The sequence below is a fragment of the Podarcis gaigeae genome (assembly GCF_964106915.1).
Source record: "Podarcis gaigeae genome assembly, chromosome: 9".
Taxonomy (NCBI): Eukaryota; Metazoa; Chordata; class Lepidosauria; order Squamata; family Lacertidae; genus Podarcis; species Podarcis gaigeae.
The window spans coordinates 70,787,107-70,808,739 of NC_139685.1; the positions used below are offsets into that span (position 1 = coordinate 70,787,107).

General features: G+C 44.0%; 1 protein-coding gene across 10 annotated transcripts in view; it reads left to right on the forward strand.

Annotated features, from left to right (window-relative positions):
• Positions 1-21,633, forward strand: part of SLC4A4 (solute carrier family 4 member 4) — a 194,401-nt gene that overhangs the window by 120,070 nt on the left and 52,698 nt on the right. For 8 of the 10 annotated variants that reach the window (XR_014568331.1, XR_014568332.1, XR_014568333.1 and 5 more), the window contains 4 exons: positions 6,748-6,824; positions 16,209-16,366; positions 18,338-18,425; positions 20,046-20,200. Coding sequence is in view for 6 of the 10 variants with exons in the window: in XM_083756376.1 (XP_083612502.1) it covers positions 6,748-6,824; positions 16,209-16,366; positions 18,338-18,425; positions 20,046-20,200 (478 nt within the window). In the remaining 4 variants the exon portion in view is untranslated. Of the gene's footprint in view, positions 1-4,952; positions 5,049-6,747; positions 6,825-16,208; positions 16,367-18,337; positions 18,426-20,045; positions 20,201-21,633 lie in introns of all 10 variants that reach the window. The other 2 variants (XM_083756374.1, XM_083756372.1) reach the window with 1 other exon arrangement.

The window sequence follows — 21,633 nt, forward strand, 5'->3', positions numbered from 1 at the left end:
TGTGTTCCGGAAGCCCATTCGGCTTCTAAAACATGCAAAAACCAACACGCGGCTTCCCATTGGTTGCAAGAGCTTCTTGCACTCAGTGGAAGTCGTGTCGCATGTTCGGGTTCTGAAAAACACTAGAAAACGGAAGCATTTCCTTCCGGGTTTTCAGCGTTCGAGAACCGAGACATACGACAATGGAGGTGTATGGGAACCTAGTTAACACTGTTTTCTGAAATCTCATGATTGAGTGATGTTGTCTATTGTGGGGATCAGCATTGTTTAAGGCCATGCATCCCTGCTGGGATGAGAGGGGACTTTTCTTGCTTCTCAACATGCGAGGGAAAAATAATCTGATTGAAGAAAAGAGGGAGAGAACCACTAAGGCCAAGAATCATGGATTCTCATATGATCTCAACAAAACTTGCAACATGTGAATATTCATCCCCCCCCTCCACACTTTATTATTCCAAGAAGCGCTCCTTCTTGGAATGCAGGTGGTAAGTTGCATCTTTTTAATAAAAAGTACTTGGCTCAAGGCTGTGATAAGCAAAATGTTTTATCTGTTGGGGAAATTCCTCTTGGTAAGTATACAAAGCAGCCTTCTTCAGCCTGGTCCCTCCATCCAGATGATTTGGACAATATTTCCTACCCGCACAGATGTACCAGCTGAGCCAGATGATGGGAATTGCACTCCAAAACATCTGGAAGGCACCAGGTTGAGGAAGGCTTTAGAGAGAGCGGAGACATTATTTCTGGCTTCAGTGTGATGCACTCTGCAGAAGCCAGAGCCAGTTGTTGTGAACCTTCTTAAATTCTAACACTGCAAGTGGCGCAAGAGCTCTCCATGCAAAGAACAGAAAATAATGAATTGCATGTAAAAAAAATAATGAGCATGCTGGGGAGAAATCTTCCAAAATAGTCTGCTCTTATATTCTACTTTTCTACGAGGAAATTACAATGCATGGGATTATTGAGTATTTTACTATTGAACTCCCCACCTGCAGACTTTAGTGGGGTAGACCTAACATGGCAGCATAATATGATTGCTGCGAATGTGCAGATTGGCTGTTGGACTTCAGTTGACCTGGCTTGTTGAACCATAGCATGATCTGAGACTTTTTAAGATGCAGACTTCGGAAGGCAAGGTGGCTTTTAAGTCTGTGCCCTACCATTCATTTTCTAGTGGATATTAAGTGCCTTAGGGCACAATCCTGTGACACTTTCCTAGAGAGTAGGCACCCATTGAGCCCAGTAGGGCTTATTTATGAGCTGCTGAAGAGAGAGGTTTCTCTCTAGCAAAGAAATGCAGCAAGCTCATTCAGGAGGGAGAGAGCTTCTGATAAGTGCTTTTGCTAATTTTTTTCTTATTAATTTAAATTAGTAGCATCTTTAGCAAGGGTTGTGTTCATAGAGTCCTACATTCAACTGTTTCAGAAGCCAACTTGCTGCAGTGCTATCCGGAGCAGCCCTAATAGGGAAGGATGGGAAATTAAATAACTTATGGTTTATCTGAAGCGAGACAAAGCATGAGCCTGGGCCCAGATAACACGTTAACCCTAGCTCCAGGTACTATGGCGGCAGCAAGACTGTGAGAGGAATGCAGTGTTCATAGTTTCCTCTCTTAGTGCAGTTACGCTAAGCTATAGTTTGGCTTAGCGCGACGTGCGAATTATGTCATTGGTAGATTCATGCATTCTCTAAGTTGTTCCCACTTCACTGATGGGAAGCTGAGGTCTGGGAGAAAGTTGCTTGCTGCAGCGAGTCCATAGCAGAAGCTGGGTTCCGCATTCCTCACATCCCAAACCCCATCTCTTTGTCCTTTAGACCCCATAGACACTAGAATATTTTATTTGTTAAGAAAGTATTTCAATGCAAATGTTTGAGAACTGGGTCCATCTCCAAATGCTGCTCTTTGCCAATCCTTGTGTTTGGTTCCAGGCTGCTTTGCATATACTGCATATTTCTGCATGCTCCATATTTCCTGCAGATCTTTTCCTTGGTGCTTTTGTTTGCTATAGTGCAAACAATAAACTTGGTGCTGTAAACAGGTGAACAAGATGGTATGGGAGCGAGGGAATTGACATAGCAGGTGATTTGGTAAGGGAGAAGATTTAAAGAACTGCTTTAATGAGCATTTAGATATTGGTTTAAGGATATTTTTTACTCAAGTGGGACTTTCATTGGGCTGGTTCTCACCATAGTTTAGTGTTACTTGCACAAGCTAGAATAAACCTAGGGTTGCCATATGTCCGGAATTTCCTGGACATATCCGGAATGCTGCTGTCTCTTACTGTGTCTGGGTGGAAATTGGTAAAATGTCTGGGAAAATCCAGATGTTTGGCAGCCCGTGTTGGCTCAAAAATGGCATTTTTCTCTGCAATTTTGAACAACAAACTTTCCACTATTTGAAATATGGCAACAAGCTTCTCCTGTGTGGAATGACCAGTAGGAGAATCTTCTGATGTTTAGTTTTATTTTAAAAGAATGTTGGCTGCTTGTTCTGTATGAACCAGAGACTGAGGTTTAAAACAAACTCTAGTCCTTTTCTACACAAATGGACTACAATACCTGTGTTTTGCTGATTTCAACAACCCTTCAGTTTCTTATTTTGTATGTAACAACAACCCAGGATTAGTGGAAAGTGAAACCAAATTCTGGCTGCACAGGAGGAGGAGAGGGGAGTGCAGAAGCTCAAGACTTTGCTCAGGCTGGTTCTAGCTTGTCCACACAGTGCAGCTAAACCATGGTTTAGTGTTACATGTGAACCGGCTCATTGAATTACGTGGGCATGCTCAGTAGCACTGGTAGAACAGCTGCTAGCAAGGAGAGGCTGAGATAATTCAGAAAAGGCTTGCTGAGAGTCTGGTGGGCCTTGAACCAAGAATCTGAGGGTCTGGGAACAGAACTAGTAAGTTACTGTGGACTCAGGCATCATAGTCCTTTGGGACATGACTGGCCCTATGGGTCTTCTGTATTGGCCATGGCAGTGTTTCTCAAACCTGGATCTCCAGCTGTTGTTGGATGACAACTCCCATCATCCCTGGCTGGCAGGATCAATGGTAAGGGATGATGGGAGCTATAGTTCAACAACACCTGGAGACTCAAGTTTGAGAAACACTGGGCTATAGTATGGCAGGTGAACAGAGCAGGGCTTTGGGTTGGTGTAGTTCAGTCAGAAGCCAACAGCTTGAGCTATTGACCTAAGGACTTTCCTCCCAAATATTGATTCAAAGAGAAATGCCTTAAAAGTTGAGCTAGTAGCCATGCTAGAAATTATTTTTTTTATCTCAATGCTACCCTTTAGGATAAAACAATAGTTTGGAAACATAGCATTTATCATTTATTCATCACAATTACTTATTCAAACTGAAAGTTGTTAAAAATGCATTGAGGCAGCAGTTGACAATAGGGCGTGTTGTTGGACAGAACAATGGGGTTTTATTCCTTTAAGTGTCATTCAGGTTATTCTAAGTAGCTGAATAATGCATCAGCAGAGTTTAGAAATAATGAGAGTAGAAAGAGGAACAGAAGGGGAAGGGTGTGTGAAAGAAGAGACGTTTCTCCAGGTGATCCAAATCATTGGCACGTTATTTGAAGTGTTACAAAATGGAATACATTCTCCCCCCCCCCATTGTTGTGCATGTTGGCTGTGAGTAACAGCCAAAGAGGCCGCTTTCTTTCTAAATTCTTCAGATGTTTTCTGGGTACCGTTGTCAGGTTGCGGGTTACAAACCAGTGACAGCAAAAGCTTTGGCCATCTGTTACGACCTTTGGTTGCAGAATTTGCCGTGGTTATTTACAAAGCGTTAAGCCACAGAAGCATCTGACAACCTATTCTTTGCTTCATTGGACGTAGGTGTTCAGAAGGAATCCCATTCACAGAATACTAGAGTTGGAGAGACCCCAAGGGTCATATAGTCCAAAAATCTCAGCTAAAGCATCCACGACAGATGGCTGGTCATCCAACCTCTGCTTAAAAACCTCCAGGGATGGAGAGTCTACAACCCCCGAAGGGAGTCCATTCCACTGTCAAACATCTCTTACTGTCAGAAAGTTCCTCCTGATGTTTAGTCGGAATCTCCTTTCTTGTAACTTGAATCCATTGGTGGCAAAATAGGACATTGCAGCTCATGTAATACATTCATTATTGGGCAAACTAGGAATATTTACACTCGGACATTCAATTCCAATGTCATGGAAAAACACTATTTCTCCCACAAACTACTATTTCAGCTTCAAGTGAGTGATCTTGCTTAATGTCCTTACATCTCTACATAGATCAACAAACAGACGCTGCCATAAGTGAGCATTTAACCTGCCGTGCTCAGGTATCAACTCACATCATCCCCAGCCAGCATGCGTCTGTTTGATTGCTAGGATAAAATACAGTACTGTCACTCAGAGGTAATATTTTTCAGCCTAGGGCTCATTCCCAGAGGTTAGCTTCCAGATCTTCATTAGTGTGTGTGGGGGGGGGGGGACCAGTTGTATGAATGAGCCACCCAGTCGGAGGCCAAATCCCCACGATTTTGAACTAGTTTCCTGGATTGAATCTGAGTAAGTTGTGGCGATTATGTGTTTGCACCTTGCCATTTCCTCTTTCTCCTTTTATTTTGAATATTTAATATCTGTATATACAGACGTCCTTCACGTTTGAGGGTTGCAAAAGGGCAAATATTACAAAACACTGAAAATGCACTCAGTGCCACGTATTCTACAAGTACACGGCAAAACCTGGTGTTGGAACGGTCTCTAATTGACCTGCGCATGTGCGTAGCTCTCTGTGGTGTGTTAACACGAGTGTCTGAATGCTTTTCTGTCTTAACTCTCTTGCTTCTGCAGTTGCTTTGGCCTTTCTCTTTCTCCTCTGCCTTAACTCTGCTGTCTTCCTCCTCCTCCTCCTCCTCTTCCTCCTCGCTGCTGCTCTCAAATGCGTGCTCTTCCTCCTGCTTGTGACTCTAAAGCCCGCAGCCCGCTTGAGAGTTCTGTGCCCTGCCTAGCAACCCGCACGTTGGATGATGAAATCCGGGTGCAGCGCAGCCCCAGCGTGGGATGGCTAAGTAAGTGGATGACGGGAAAGGAGTTGCACCTTCCAGGGAAACGGTGTGCATGAAGGGGGTGTGGTTGTGTGTCGGGGGATCAGTCAGGAGATGACGACGACATGCAAAAATGGTGGGCTTCCAAGGAATTAAAAGTTCCAAAATACATCTTTGCATGGGGAAAACTGACCCTATCCTTGAACCAGAAACTCTATGAGCTAAGATGCTTCTGCTACTGCAGACTGCAAGGATAGAGGAATGCAACAACATGCCCTGTGACTGGCAGGCGGACTAAGTACCCCAAAACCATCCTTCTAGTTTAGTTTGGTAAACAGAGCCATACCACATGGTTGCTACAAGCCAGTCTTAAGTCCACTGCACTCCAAACTCGCTGTCCTCAAGGACCCAGAACTAGACGTTCAGGTAGAACTGCCCTTGGCTGTAGCCTGGCCCCAAACCATCTGTTTGACGTCGTATCTAGGTTGGTTCAGTGTAGGACAGCTGCAAAGTTGGGGTGTAGGACCTGATTTCCATGATGCTACTGAATTGAACTCACCAGGCCTCCTTGCATACATGACCTGATAACTACCTTGCAGTGGTGGTGAAGGTTTATCACATGTGGAGAGTTACAATTCAACTTCCCTCACTAATGCAGTGATTAAGGATGTTGCCTAAAGGTAAAGGTAAAGGTACCCCTGCCCGTACGGGCCAGTCTTGACAGACTCTGGGGTTGTGCGCCCATCTCACTTAAGAGGCCAGGGGCCAGCGCTGTCCGGAGACACTTCCGGGTCACGTGGCCAGCGTGACATCGCTGCTCTGGCGAGCCAGAGCCGCACACGGAAACGCCGTTTACCTTCCCGCTGGTAAGCGGTCCCTATTTATCTACTTGCACCCGGAGGTGCTTTCGAACTGCTAGGTTGGCAGGCGCTGGGACCGAGCAGCGGGAGCGCACCCCGCCGCAGGGATTCGAACCTCCGACCTTTCGATCGGCAAGTCCTAGGCGCTGAGGCTTTAACCCACAGCGCCACCTGCGTCCCAAGGATGTTGCCTAGTGACTTGTTAATTCTATCAAGTCGTGCCTGAATAGAGGTTTGGACCATATCTCAACCCAACATGGAAGCACTACATGCACAAGCTCTGTAATTGATTTTATGCTCTTATTTATTTTGCATGTTCTTTATGTGACTCAGAGGCAAAAACAAGCTGAAGATGAAGGGAACCTCCATGGGATTATTATGAGCCCCCAGCTAACCAAATCAGGATGTTTTTGTTTTATCCTCATGTTGATCCTAAATCTGTAGCTCAGTCAACATGCTGCTTCTTGCATCATCTTCAGTTAGTAGAGTGAGCAAATCTCTCACCCCTTCTTTCTGTCAGCTTTTGGTTTAGATGTACATAAAAGTTCAAAGTTTTCTGACCAAGGCCTCTGAAAACATAACCTTTTGCATGTTAGTGAAGTCTCCTATTGAGTTAAGTGGGGAGAATGAAGAATTTCTCCAAATGAAATTGTTGAGGATAAAAGAGACTGCCATATATACATGTATTCTGCCATTGCTTGGTGTTGGTACTTGCTTTAGCAGATAGCGGCCGTCTTATATTGAGCTTTCAACCACCCTTCATGTAATTGGCAAACTGCCTTGCTCGGGTATTGCTGTGGCCCGAGTCTCTGTGTGTCCCTTAGCAAACGGTGTTTTAACAGACCTTGGTCTTCTTCTTGCAGGCAGCCCAGCCATGACGCACAGAAACCTGACTTCCTCTAGTTTGAACGACATCTCTGACAAACCTGACAAAGAACAGGTAAGCCTGGAATTCCTGATCATCATTTCCTTGCAAAGATGTACCAGGATGTGATGCTCAGGAGGAGATGAGCACTTTAGGATGAAGGGAAAATGTGAGCAGTTGCAATTTTTAAAGCACTGGCTGTTTTAAGAGGCTATCGTCTTATTGCCAGTGTTGAGTTGAAGGCTCCTGACTTGGTGGTTTATCACTTTGCCCAAGAGATCCTGCAGAATTCTTCCAGCTTTTCAATAGGCCAAAGCAAGCCTGCCTGCCCTTTTCCTGTTGGAGAAGAAAGCTCTTGATTTCTAGAGTTTTCCCTCTATCTTTCACATAAGGAGGTCAAATGCAAGTGGTGCCGCAGGTCTAAATTCATTCCTCACTGCCGCCCTTCCCTCATACTCTTGCTTGCATTCAGACTTCTTAATTATCAATCGCTTTAGAAAAATTCATCCTTAACTAAGACAAGGAACAAGAACAAAGCTTAGGTGAAGATAAACAAGGTTTACCAAACGATGGAAAAGTTTGATTGGCCTGTTTTGTTTATGTGTGCGTAATCAGTTGTAGGTTTTTGTTGTATGTTACACCAGCATTTGACAACTTGGAGCCCTCCACCCCAGAGCTCTGAGGACTCCTATCCCAAGTTCAACACCAATTCCTCCCATCCATCCCAAAACACAAACACACACACTTAGCAAGATCCTAGTGAGCTGAAGTACTGCATCTTAATCTTATAATTTGACAAAGAACTGCATCTTAATCTTATAATTTGACAAAGAAATCATTTTGATGGGGTGGGTGGATGAGGGTGTCAATTTGATCGTGCTGATCCTTCAAATTCTGTCTCACACCAGACAGATTCAGGTGATATGTGTGTGCTTTTATATATATATATAGAGAGAGAGAGAGAGAGAAGTCAATCTAAGTGCAGCAAGGGAATAATACATTATTTAGTGGCGTCTTGAGGTAGATGAAAAGACCTTTGTCTTTCCCATGACAGCTGACTGGCTTGCATTCATTAGTTTAGCTGTGCTTCCTACAAGTTTGACAATCCTCAAGGCTTTGTTTTGAAATGCCATTCTGTTCAGAAAATAAATACCGAAAAATTGGAGAGCTGTATCACTCTCTTGTTTTGTTTTGCTTTTTTGTCCACCGGAGGCCAGGGGGTGGGGTAGTATGTGCTAATATACTGACGTTTCCTTATTGTTTTTATTTTCCTTATTATTATCCTTATGCCCATGACAACCTTATTTGCATCAGGATGGAAACCCATCCTTCCTCAAACAGAGAAAGCGATAAAACTGAGCAAAGACGCTCATCTGACCTACCCTAATAGGTCATGTTTCATTGTAGGAAGCTATGGCTATTTATGACAGTCAGCCAAACAGAACGGACACTGAGGTCACCATTCACTTCACGTTAAATCATTTAAATCCCATCGACTGCAGAGAGAGGGGATTAGGTCCATGCAGCACTCGTCTATATAGTGGCAGTTAAGTATACTCTGTGCTTACTTCCCAGCTCATCTAGAAACCCTGTTATGCTCAATCCATTGCTGCTCTTTCAAATGCACAGAAGATTTTAAGTTGTGCAATGGAACTCTCCGCTTCTCTCCTCTGCAGCCCCCTGCCCTGCCACACCCTCAAATTTTTCTCCGTAGGTTTGTGGGACCATCCAGAAAAGACTCAGGGTGCTTGATGGGAGAGGACAGAATGGGGAAAGACCTGTTACATGAGCAGAACTATACTTGTATGACATTAGGTATCGCCCCATAAATTTGTTCTAGTAAGTGGTCTTGCTTGGTGCCTTTGCACGTGTACACAGAGAATAAAAATAAATAATTTCAAATTGCCTACTTCGTCTCTAAGCAGATGATTCCATGTTCCAAAAGGTTTGTGTATTCCGTGTCAGCTGAACTTTGGTTCTACAAAAGTTCTGTTTCACCGCAGGCCGACATGATTTCTGGCAGCCAGTTAGCACGCATCTTTATTCAGGAACTGTATCAGTTAAACAATGGGATAACTGATTTATATTACTGGTTTTAGACAAGAGTTTGTCTCACTGATTTTTAACTCCCCGTTACTGAATCAATCTACCCTGGCCATGTTTTCTGTTTATGGGTTCAGCCACTTTGCTCATGTCCAGAAGAAAATAGCGTTTCCATTTCTTTTAGTGACCCTGGGATTTCTAGTGTGAACAACCTGCAAGTGTGTGGTATCAGAATAGTGGACTCAGTTATGCAATGTCATAAATGAGAATGTTACAGTCAGCAGTATGGTAAGACAGTAACCAGGACTCGAGTTAATCTGTGTTCCAGTAGGGCCTTATTTATTTATTTAAAAAGCACCCAGAGCCATTCGGAAGTTGCTGGAGATGCATTTTTGTTGCCTTGGGCAGTCCAGTTGCCTAACTGGGTGTCTGTTGGTGCTACAACAGTGCTGGATACAAGCCAGTGAGGGCAATAGCCATGGAATACAGTGTGTGTGTGTGTGTGTGTGTGTGTGTGTGTGTGTGTGTGTGTGCATGCATGCATGCATGCATGTGGGTCCACACGCTGGAGAAGACTCGTGTGATAGGACCCCTGCCTTTTTAAAAATGTCCCTCATCTGGTTTTGTTTGGAAACAGAAGCAGACTCTAGTATCTTCCAACATAAAAGACCCCAAATTTATTTCTTAATTCCCTCCTGTTTGGGGATTATGTGAAGGCTCCGCAGGAAACCGGGTTCCAAGTGCTTTCACCCTCCCTTAATGGTGCCGCTGTTCCCAGAACCCTGCAGGAATCTTTCAGTTCTCTGTGCTTTGTTTAAATGTCCTTGGCAAGCCCTTATGGACGATGAATCTCAAGGACCTTTCTCCCCCACCCCCCATCTCTCCTCCTCCCCACACCAGCTAGCATTTTAAATGCATGCAAGTTAAATAAACTTTGGGTAAAGCAGCATTGGGGGCTGTGTTTGCTTCTCAGCTCCACCCAGTTCCATATAGAAACCGCAGGAAAATATGCACGGATGTTTACAAACGCGCTCAGAGCACGTTGAAGGGAAGTGGGTTCCCCTGCCTTTGGGGAAAAGTGCATGCTTAAGATGCATAATGTGTTCAGATGAGTGTAGCCAGCTGGACCATTGATTTGATGATTTACACAAAAAACACTTGTCCCCAGTGTTTGCAGCACTTCCCTGACTCCTGTGTTTCCATATCAACAGTAAAGTCTCTCTCTCTCCTCTCTCCATTCCTCTGCTGCTGGCCAAAACTAATTCTAAAGTTTAAAAGAAGTTGGCCTGGATGGAGGGGGGTGTACCCCATGCTTGGTTCTTCTAGAGATGTTTCCAGGACTTCCTGCTTCTCGGAGCTCAGTTCATTGATGGATTGTGTAAGGGCCAGTTGCAGCCTCTCTTTTCTTTCTTCTGTCTGTGCTGGCAATTGTTTAACCTTTCCCGTTGCTGGGGCTATCCTAATTGCCGCGGTGACCTGGATTCACCCTAGACCAGCCTTGCCCCACCTCGGCGGAGGGCGCCAAGTAGAGGAAGGCAGACCCAGAGAGGACTCTGGTGCAGGAGGGAGAGCGCACCTTTTTGCTTTGACACCTGTTTGAAGGGAAGCCAGTCAAGCAAAATTTCAGAAGATGTGCTGTCAGGATGCTTCATGGTGGCTTTTACATCTCTGAACTAAGAGTGCCAGGTGCAAAAGGGACAGTAGAGAAAGCAGAGGGAAATGAAGAGGGAATGGAACGCAGGGTGCAGCTGTGAAATTTCCATAGAGCTTCCTATGAATTATAGCTTGGACATTCCAAATTCTTCACATTCCTCAGTGCCTGTATCAAATCCCTAGGAATCCAGGTGGTTAGATATCTGGGGTTTCCACCCCACCTCCAGCTCCTCTGATACACTGGATTTTTCAGAGCAGAGCTGAGTAATGCCTTTGGCGCCAAGCCATAACAATGGTGAGTTCATGATAGGAGAGATACAGGTTCCTGCAACCCTTGCCTTGGTTTCTCTTCTGTGTTCAGATCCAGGCCTGGTTGTATACTATATGGTAGGCTGCTGTGTTTACTGCATGCGCTGCTCATAGCGTGACTTGGAAGCTCTGCATGCCTCTTTCCTCAGCAGCCCCATGACCTCAGGAGCTCTTCCTGAGCCACCTAACCCGCCTCGAGGCTCCCCCTGTCCTCATACTTGACATAAAAGATAATAAAGAGCAGGCAGCTACTTGATCTTGTTGTTGGGTTGTTTTTTTGAACCAACTTATTTGAATTTTACAGTCTGCTGCGTCTAGAAGACTGTAGCTTAAAAGTAGAAAGCAAGTTTAAAAGTCTTACTAAAGCAGCACTAAAGCAGGGACGCGGGTGGCGCTGTGGGTTAAACCACAGAGCCTAGGACTTGCCGATTAGAAGGTCAGCAGTTCGAATCCCTGTGACGGGGTGAGCTCCTGTTGCTTGGTCCCTGCTCCTGCCAGTTCGAAAGCACATCAAAGTACAAGTAGATAAATAGGTACCGCTCTGGCGGGAAGGTAAACGGCGTTTCCGTGCGCTGCTCTGGTTCGCCAGAAGCGGCTTCTTCATGCTGGCCACATGACCTGGAAGCTGTACGCCAGCTCCCTTGGCCAATAAAGCGAGAGCACCGCAACCCCAGAGTCGGCCACGACTGGACCTAATGGTCAGGGGTCCCTTTACCTTTACCCTTAAAGCAGCACAGATGTAGCAACAAGTCCCACTCCTCTCATAGCAGGCGCAGTAACTCCTTAACGCCCAAATGAAATAAAAGTGGGGGCCAGAGATCTACAGAAAATGTCCTGTTTTCTGGTCTGAGAAGCCAAGTACCTCGAGTGATGCATACTCACTTTGTGGCCATTTATGATTGGGAATCTCCAGGTGCTTCCACACTGAATGCATCTGCCAGTCACCAAAAGCCGCAGCTCCTTTAGGCATGGGGGAATTCGCAGCAGAGTGAGGTTACAACACTCTGTTTGTGTTGCTAGATGTTACTGGGATAGAGAGGAGGAGGGATATAGAAAGCTGCCTATTGACAAGTCGCACTATTAGCCATCTAGCCCAGTGTTGTCTACACTGACTTGCAGAAACTCTCCAGTATGCCGGGCAGAGAAAAGTCTCAAATCACATCTGTCATGGACGCTTTAGGTAAGTTTCCTGCCTTGCCAGGGGTTGGACTAGATCATGCTCCCTTCCAACTCTACAATTCAGTGGTTCTACACCCCCTTCTAACTGACCATGTTAACTTATAATGTCAGGGGCCAGGAGAATCTATGCATACCATGTGCTTTATTGCTAAGTGATGGGTCGTCTCCCCCTCCCCGAAAAGGAAGAGTGGGGAAGCCTCCATTAATTGTTCCTGTTGGTTCATGCTAAGTGAGTAGTCTACCACTGGAGCTAATTCCCCTCCACGGAGAGTCACAAGGCTTTGTGTTCAGCAGCTAGCACCCATCTTCCTCCCAAATCTGCAAACGCAGCATTGGGAACATTATTTTTGTGAGTGTGTAATGTATTGGATTGATGCTTTTGAATTATGGTGCTGGAGGAGACTCTTGAGAGTCCCGTGGACTGCAAGATCAAACCTCTCCATTCTGAAGGAAATCAGCCCTGAGTGCTGAAGCTGAGGCTTCAATACTTTGGCCATCTCATGAGAAGAGAAGACTCCCTGGAAAAGACCCTGATGTTGGGAAAGATGGAGGGCACAAGGAGAAGGGGACGACAGAGGACGAGATGGTTGGATGGTGTTCTTGAAGCTACCAGCATGAGTTTGATCAAACTGCGGGAGGCAGTGGAGGACAGAAGTGCCTGGCGTGCTCTGGTCCATGGGGTCATGAAGAGTCAGACATGACTAAACGACTAAACAACAACAATGTATTGGATTATCTGTGGAAGGGTACCTCTCGATTAGAAGGGGCAGGGAGAAATGGGGTTGGCATTTTGATGCCAGTGATGCTGTGTGGATGCTGCAAAGAACTTGGATGCGCGAGGAGCACTCATTGCAGAGTAAACATCCACTTTTAGCCTTCAGTTCAACCCCGCTATAGGTTCAGTTTAGGCTTTTAAGTCCAGTTTAAGGGGAAAGCTCTTCGTATGTTCTTATCAGACAAACAGCTGTTTCCTTTGCCCTAGGCACTCTGAGATTTGTAGCTCTGAGAGGGCGAGTGTAGCAGTTTCTAACAGAGAATCCTCACAAAATAAAATTCCCAGGATTTTTTGGGGTAGAAACTATAACAGTAAATCTGGAATGATACTGTTGTATTGTAGTAATATACACTTTTAGCTGGGATAGATTGGAGGGAAATGCTTTTGTCTATAAAGGTATTCAAGCAAGGGAAATCCCAGTGCTTTTGATATTCCTTAATTGCCCTGGTCTGCTTGCCATCCTAGTTCCTTCACCATGTCAGAGTTGCCTGCTTTGCTTGTATGTATAAATTGCAACACACTTGTCTTAATTCAAAATGCTCCCCCCATCTTTCATTATCTGTATTATGTTATTACTGCAAACATGCACCCAGAGGTGCATGGTATATTTGGTCACTGGGTGAATTTCATAAAATCCCAATCGATGCATATTGAGTCAATATTTCTTGGGGTATGTGTGTGTGTGCAAGCTTTTGACTTTCACAGATCTCTTCTTCAGAGCAGCCTTTTCACCACCGACTGGTATTGTCTGCTTTAAGTGGGAATGGAAGGAAAGAAGTAACAGCGGATAGAAAGATAAGGAGCTAACCCTGTTAGCATTTTTAAGCTGTTGGCAAAATGTCTTAAGAGAACACATCACAGCAACTAACAGAGGCAGGACTTGATGAAGTCGGACGTATCGGGAGTGGTGAATTAATCTGTGAATTACTAGCATAAAGATTTTAGCTGAAGCTTTTTGAGTGGATAGGGTCACTCCAGGACAATGTGGAGGAGGAGGAAAGGGGGTGAGATAAAGTTAGATACTATTTGGACCCAGGTAGGTGATGGTAGATGTTGGTGATGGAAGAGGACCCAGAAGACAAAAAGCCAAATTCAGGAAGAGAAAATAAAGTGAGTGCATTCTTTGGAAAGTACAAAACACTCGACAGCTGGAGATTATTCAATAAAGCCTAGCATCTTCTGTTAACAATACCTACCTGCATGTTGATGGCAGTTTCTCAGCTCTGCTGTTGTTGCTTTATCTTTTAGTACCAGATTGCCTTTATACTGTCAGTTTACAAATATAAACAGCAACAACAATAATATTCTTTGGGATGGAATCGAGCGCATACTGGAAATTTAGGTTTGTATAATTAAAGTGGATTGCAGGCAATGACCATTTTAGGCATTTAGGTGTGGGATTTTAGGGACCCTGTAAACATCTGGGTAGGGATGCGGGTGGTGCTGTGGGTTAAACCACAGAGCCTAGGACTTGCCGATCAGAAGGTTGGCGGTTCGAATCCCCACGACAGGGTGAGCTCCTGCCAACCTAGCAGTTGAAAGCACGTCAAAGTGCAAGTAGATAAATAGGTACTGCTCTGGCAGGAAGGTAAACGGCGTTTCCGTGCGCTGCTCTGGTTCACCAGAAGCGGCTTAGTCATGCTGGCCACATGACCCGGAAGCTGTTTGCTGGCTCCCTCGGCCAATAAAGCTAGATGAGCGCCACAACCCCAGAGTCGGTCACGACTGGACCTAATAGTCAGGGGTCCCTTGACCTTTTAAACATTTGGGTATGTGGACCACAAGATTGCATAATTGGACACAGTGTTTTTGTGCTGCCAGGTAGTCTGTGAAATCTTCCAGGGGGGAAATTTGGTTTGAGTGGTAAGAGATGGAAGCATCACAATATCTCCAGTATGTGCTCAGTTTGCGTGGGCTTTCCGAAGCAAATGTGGTTTCGTGATTTATTCTCAAGGGATCTGCAGAACGTCACACGTGTTGTGTTGGCTAGAACACTAAGGACAAAATGAATAATTGCAGCTGGAATATCCTTCCAGCTGCACTTTTCAAAGAAGAAAGAATAAGAAGTGCCCTTCACTGGAGCATCTAGGATCAATTCGTCACCTTAAGCTACTCTGAAATTTAGACCTTTTTCTCATGCAGTTTCCACCAGCAGTTTCCACCAGCAATCTATCAAGGTGATGGTAGGGACGTATTTCATTCCACAAACATTTTTGCCTCCTTCCCCAGTTCTGCATTTACCTCCAAATGGAAATGCAGCTCGGGCACTTCTGCGTAATACTGCACACGTAAATGGGACGCTCTTCTTGTTGTGGCTGTTATGGTGTGCTGCCATTATTAAATTGCAGTGACATATGGGTAAAAGGCAATTTGTAAATTAATAATAAACAGTATATGTGAACTGTCCAGTAGATACAATTGCATATATTACAAACTTACGTGTTGGTGTTAACTGGAGGAATTGAGGGTGGGATCCTGCTTGTGGAATGATCCCCCCAGGGAGGTTTGTTTGGCACCTTCATGATACATCTTTAGGCACCAGGTGAAAACATTCCTCTTCAGCCAGACCTTTGGCTGATTAATATTCTACAGCCTTTTACATCTGTCTATGGGAAAGGGAGGGGCGCGGGTGGCGCTGTGGGTTAAACCACTGAGCCTAGGACTTGCCAATCAGAACGTCGGTGGTTCAAATCCCCGTGACAGGGTGAGCTCCCGTTGCTCAGTCCCTGCTCCTGCCAACCTAGCAGTTCGAAAGCACGTCAAAGTACAAGTAGATAAATAGGCACCGCTCCGGCGGGAAGGTAAATGGCGTTTCCGTGTGCTGCTTTGGTTCGCCAGAAGCAGCTTAGTCATGCTGGCCACATGACCTGGAAGCTGTACGCCAGCTCCCTCGGCCAATAAAGCGAGATGAGCGCCGCAACCCCAGAGTCGTCCACGACTGGACCTAATGGTCAGAGGTCCCTTTACCTTTACCTATGGGAAAGGGAGAAGGATTATTGTTTTGTTGTTTTGTTTTAACTATTTCCTTGTTTCTGTCCTGCATTTTCTTCTGTGAACCGCCCTGAGATCTTATGATGAAGGGTGATATAGAAATCCACTAAATAAAAATAAATAATTAAAAATCTTGTTTTGTGAGTTGTACCTGGGAATTATTGTTAACTGTTTTCTGCATTTCATCAGACCTCACTGTTTGCAGTCCACCTCCTCCCCACCCAACCATGCACATATATGTCCGTAGGTATGCATATACCGTGTTTTTTCCATGTATAAGATGGCCCTCAATTTTTGACTAAAAATATTTTGGGGGAAAAACATTATCTCATACATGGAAAAAATGTGGTAAATCTATATGCCTGACGACTGAAGATTGCATTCCATGCATCTGACGAAGTGGCCTGCAGCCCACAGAAGTTTCTGCCACAATTAAACTTGCTTGCCTTAAACCACAAGAGCCTTTTCATTCTGACGAGATGCCTGTGTCTCTTCTCTCTCCCACGCAGCTGAAGAACAAGTTCATGAAGAAGTTACCTCGAGACGCCGAGGCCTCCAACGTCCTGGTGGGAGAAGTCGACTTCTTGGAAGCCCCTTTCATTGCCTTCGTTCGGCTGCAGCAAGCAGTTATGCTCGGTGCTCTTACAGAAGTCCCTGTACCTACCCGGTAAAGGAGCCTTTTCTTTTTCTTTTTAATATATAGTCATACCTCATGTTACGTTTGCTTCAGGTTACGCGTTTTCAGGTTGCGTCCCGTGGCGATCCGGAAGTACCGGAAAAAGTTACTTCCAGGTTTTGCTATTTGCGCATGTGCAGACGCGCAAAATGATGCCATGCACATGCACAGAAGCGGTGAATCATGACCCACGCGTGCACAGATGCGCAGACGCAGGTTGTGTTCATTTCAGGTTGCGAACGGGACTCTGGAACTGATCCCGTTCGCAACCAGAGGTACCACTGTGTTGTTGTTTTTTTAATTTTACATAACACATTTCAATTTAAACTTCACATTTTAGATTCTCGGGATCCCTTGACCTCCCCCCACCCTTCTCTGGTTTTCATTGTCAATCCCTTTTTCTTCCAGCTTATCCCCCCCAATTCATTATAAATATTATTAACTTTTCCATTGTGTTTTGTACTTTACAAGTATTACTCTAATCCTGCCAAAGTTTTTAGTTGTTTACATTGTTCTCTCACATACATTATAATTTTTTCCCATTCTTTCTTAAACTGCTTCTCATCCTGGTCTCCAATTCTTCTGGTCAATTTTGCCATTTCAGCATAGTCCATCATCTTCACTTCTCTTTGGCTGGAACTTTATCCTCTTTCCAACTCTGGGCCAGTAATATTCTCGCTGCTGTCATCGCATGCATAAAAAGTCTTTACTGCTCACTCGGAATCTCTGTCCCTAAAATATCTAATAAAAAGCCTCTGTTTCCCCCACAAATGTTATTTTAAACATTAGGAGCCTTTTCAAGTCAATGGTTGTATTAGCATTACTTAAATCAGAAGGGTGGCAGGGAAAGAGAGAAGAGAGGTGCATTCATATTTAAGAAAGCTGCAGTTTTAAACTAAGGAATAACAGCAGCAACAAAAAGTGTTCTCTATAGACAGGAGAGAGCCAGCAGTAAACCACACTGTGCAAGCTGGAGTTAATTCCTTCTTAGCAAAACAAATGCCAGGCCTAATGAGCACAGCAGCTCATCTTTGGTTGGTCTTGCCCCCATGAAGCATTTGCTGAGACTGAAGTCCCCACCTCCCCACAGCTCCCAGTTAAGGATACTTTTGGTATTGTGGTTAAGAGCAGTGGACTCGTAATCTGGTGAACCGGGTTCGCGTCTCCACTCCTCCACATGCAGCTGCTGGGTGACCTTGGGCTAGTCACACTTCTCTGAAGTCTCTCAGCCTCACTCACCTCACAGAGTGTTTGTTGTGGTGGAGGAAGGGAAAGGAGAATGTTAGCTGTTTTGAGACTCCTTCGGATAGTGATAAAGCGGGATATCAAATCCAAACTCCTCCTCTTCTTCTTCCCTCCCACCCCCTCCGTTCCTATTTTTGATCCTGTTTTCTATTATTAAAAGGCAACTACGCGGTATGCCAAAATAAAACAGGATCACGCCGGAATGTCTGGTAGACATGACACAAAATGGAAGAATGAAAAGGAAGAGGAAATAAGCAAAATTCAGTTACATTAAAGTTCTGTAATTACCTGATGGGATGACCAACTACTGGAATCGGCCTCTTCATCTTAAGCAGGGATTTGGTCCCAACCAAATTAAGCAGGTTGATGGAGAAGCGCTTTTCCTTCATTGCAGGGGGTTTGAACACATGGCGCTGTGGGTTATTTCCAGTCCTACAATTCCATGATTCATAGCCTTCCGGTTTCCTTGGATCGCTGTCAGATGTTAAGATGTTTTTATTAAAGTTTTTCTGACGTTAATGATATAACAAGTTTTGCTATATCTTCTTGTTGTTTATTAATGTCCAACTGATACAAATTCTATGAATCTCCATGTGCCACTGCTTTTATCTAATCTGGTGGTTCATATTTTACTGAAGATATACTGTGTTGGTTTTTTAAAAACAGTGAATCATGACAACATTTGTTTGTTCTTTCTTTTTCTTCCTTGGGGGTCAGGTTCCTCTTCATTTTGCTGGGTCCCAAAGGCAAAGCTAAATCATACCATGAGATTGGCCGAGCCATCGCTACCTTGATGTCTGATGAGGTAATCTCCCTTCTGTGTTGCTGAGTGCAGTTCACTCAGCAGTAACCAATATTTGCATTAGTGTTGTTATTGCTATATATTTACCACCCTTCATCACAATCTCTCAGGGTGGTTCACAAGATAAAAGCTTTCGCTTTTCTAGCCACAGCCTCAAAAGAGCCAATCTTGCAATACTTCCAGGAAATGTTCGGGGCAGTCTTCTGTGAATTTCCAGGAATGGGAGATTTTGAAGGCTGTTCCACGCATTACATTGGATAAAGTGTTCAGCTTACCATCAAGTGATAGGAAACAGCAACCAATCTTGACTATCTAGAAGCAGAACTTCCCGGGACGGTGGCAGTCCTATGTCTTTGAACACAGGTTTCCACCAAACATCAGTAAAATGGCAGGATGGAGGTAACTTCTAAGCAACAGGTGGTTGAGGAGTAATTTCCTTGCCTATCACTCCCCTTTCAGCTCCTCACACCCACTTTATTTCCAGGTAGGTTCAGAGCAGTGATATGGGGAGCAAACTTTTCCAGTGCTTTATTTTTCCATGGGAAATTCTCTGTCCCATAATTTCTTTAGTAGCAATGAACAGGTGAAAAGGACCAACTTCAAATGCAGTATTAGCTGAGCTTGGTTGTTCAAGTGCTTGCTAAATACAGGTAAATTAACCGTCCTAAATTAGATCACTCTCCAGGGCATCAGGTAGTCACCCGACGTGAACTGAAATTTTTGCAATCCCAATTAAACTAATTTGCACAGCAACATATTCCAATGCAAAACAATTTCCAGGAAACCTGCATCACTGGTTCAGAGACCAGAAATAAACCCAGCTGCAGGTTGCAGCAGGAGTAGCCTGGGAAACTGTTGCACTGAAAAGTTGTGGGTGCAGGAAAAGTTAAGCACCCCCTGCTGCTTCCTCTTTTGCTGAAAATATATTGCCAGCTCCCCCCCCTTAAGCAAAAGCTCTGTAGAATAAAAGGTAATGTGGCGTTTGCCCTCCTAGGTGTGTGACATCATACTGGGTTCATAAGGAAAGGGTTAACTAATTGTAAAATGACTAACCAATGGGAACCCAAGGGAAGGAGTTCGAGTTCGAGTTAGGGTGGTTGAGAAGTCAGTCTGAAGTTAGAAGAGACAGAGAGGATAAGTCTGTGGGTTGGGCTAGTCTGATGTGAGAGAGTGAGAGAATCTGTTAAGAGGAGTCAGTCAAACAGTTGATAGAAGGTATTAGGCTGGTAAAGAAACTAAAGTTAAGAAACTTACAGGAATGTTGTCTAAGAAACCATAAACTTGTTAGTGCTTATAAAATAAACTTGTTTATTTGGTTCAGTTTTAACAGTGTGGCAATTTGCCTAGTGGCAATTTGCCTAGTGCTCTATAACAGGGAGGAACCATAGCTCAGTGGGTAGTGGATGTGCTTTGGGTTTTGAGGACTGCAGATTTAATCCCCGACATCTAAAAGGTCTTATTGGAAAGACCACAGCCTGAAGCTCTGGAGAGTTGCTGCGAGGCAGAAGAGAAGGTTGTCAGGCTAGATGGACAAAGAGGATGACCTCATAAATGAGGCGTCTTTCTGTGCACCTGTAGAAGGATTTGCTAGATGGCAACCTTCCCATTCCTTCCTATGTGCAGGTGTTCCACGACATTGCCTACAAAGCCAAAGACAGACAGGACCTGATTGCTGGGATTGATGAGTTCCTGGATGAAGTCATTGTACTCCCACCTGGGGAGTGGGACCCTGCCATCAGGATAGAGCCCCCCAAGTCCCTCCCGTCTTCAGACAAAAGGTAAGAGAGGTGCATATGCCGCATTATGGCATGCCAACTTTTTCAACTTTTTTTTTTTTAATAATTTTTATTGGTTTTCCAACACAAATAAAAAACAAAACAACACACTCACATAAACAAACGAAAACATATAAACGTGTATAATTTCAAAAACGTTTTTTTCATAACCTTACTTCTCGGACTTCCCCTTACCTCCCCTTTTCTGCATCCTTGTTTTCAAATTTCTTCAGCAACTATTCAGACCAATTAATTAATTACTTGTTTTCTTTTTAAACTTCTTCTAACACTTAATCAGTTACAGCTGTAATTCTATATTTTCCTTTCCCCTGACATTTTAGCATTCTTCAATTTTACAACAATTTTTAAGATATACTTTAAATTTCTTCCAATCTTCTTCCGCCGTCTCTTTTTTTTGGTCACGGATTCTGCCGGTCATCTCCGCTAGTCCCATGTAGTCGATCACCTTTGTCTGCCATTCTTCCAGTGTGGGTAGTTCTTGTGTCTTCCAATACTTTGCTAAGAGGATCCTTGCTGCTGTGGTAGCATACATAAAAAACGTCCTATCCTTCTTTGATACCAATTGGCCGACCATGCCCAGGAGAAATGCCTCTGGTTTCTTATGAAAAGTACATTTAAGTACCTTCTTAATTTTTTATTATAAATCATTTCCCAGAAGGCTTTAATCTTTGGGCAGGTCCACCAAAGGTGGTAAAAGGTTCCTTCAGTTTCATTACATTTCCAGCATTTATTATTGGGCAAATGATAGATTTTTGCGAGCTTGGTTGGGGTGATGTACCACCTGTAAATCATTTTCATAATATTTTCTCTTAAGGCATTACATGCCGTAAATTTCATTGCAGACCTCCTTCAATGGTTGTACTAACCATTCTTTCAAAGCTTTGTAGTATCTGGAGGTCAATCCATCTGGTCCTGGAGATTTCCCTAATTGCATATTTTGAATGGCACCCTCTATTTCTTGTTCAGTTATTTTCTCATTCAAAATCATTATACTCTGTTGCGAAATTTTTTGTAATCCATATTTCTTAAGGAAATCATCTATTTCTCCTTCATTCTCCGGCCCTCTTGCATATATTCTTCTGAAATAACTGATCTCATTTGGTTATGAATGTTCCTTCCTTCCACCTCCAACTTTTTCAACTTTCACATTCCAAAATCGAGGCGTGCCAAAAAGGTTGTATCAGGACTTGGGATATTTTGGTTAAATTAATAGACTTTGGTTTTGCTTGGTTAGTAAATTGTGTGTAAAATTGCATAGGAATCATTAAAAATGATCACCAAATACTTGCAGTTATGCGTACTTATTTGTTTAGCAGGACCCAACATTTTCATTAGGTAAAATTAAAATTATTTGGTTTTCCGAAAGCAATTTATGCGCTTCTTCGTCAAACCTAGGCTTGCCGAGCTAAATGTTG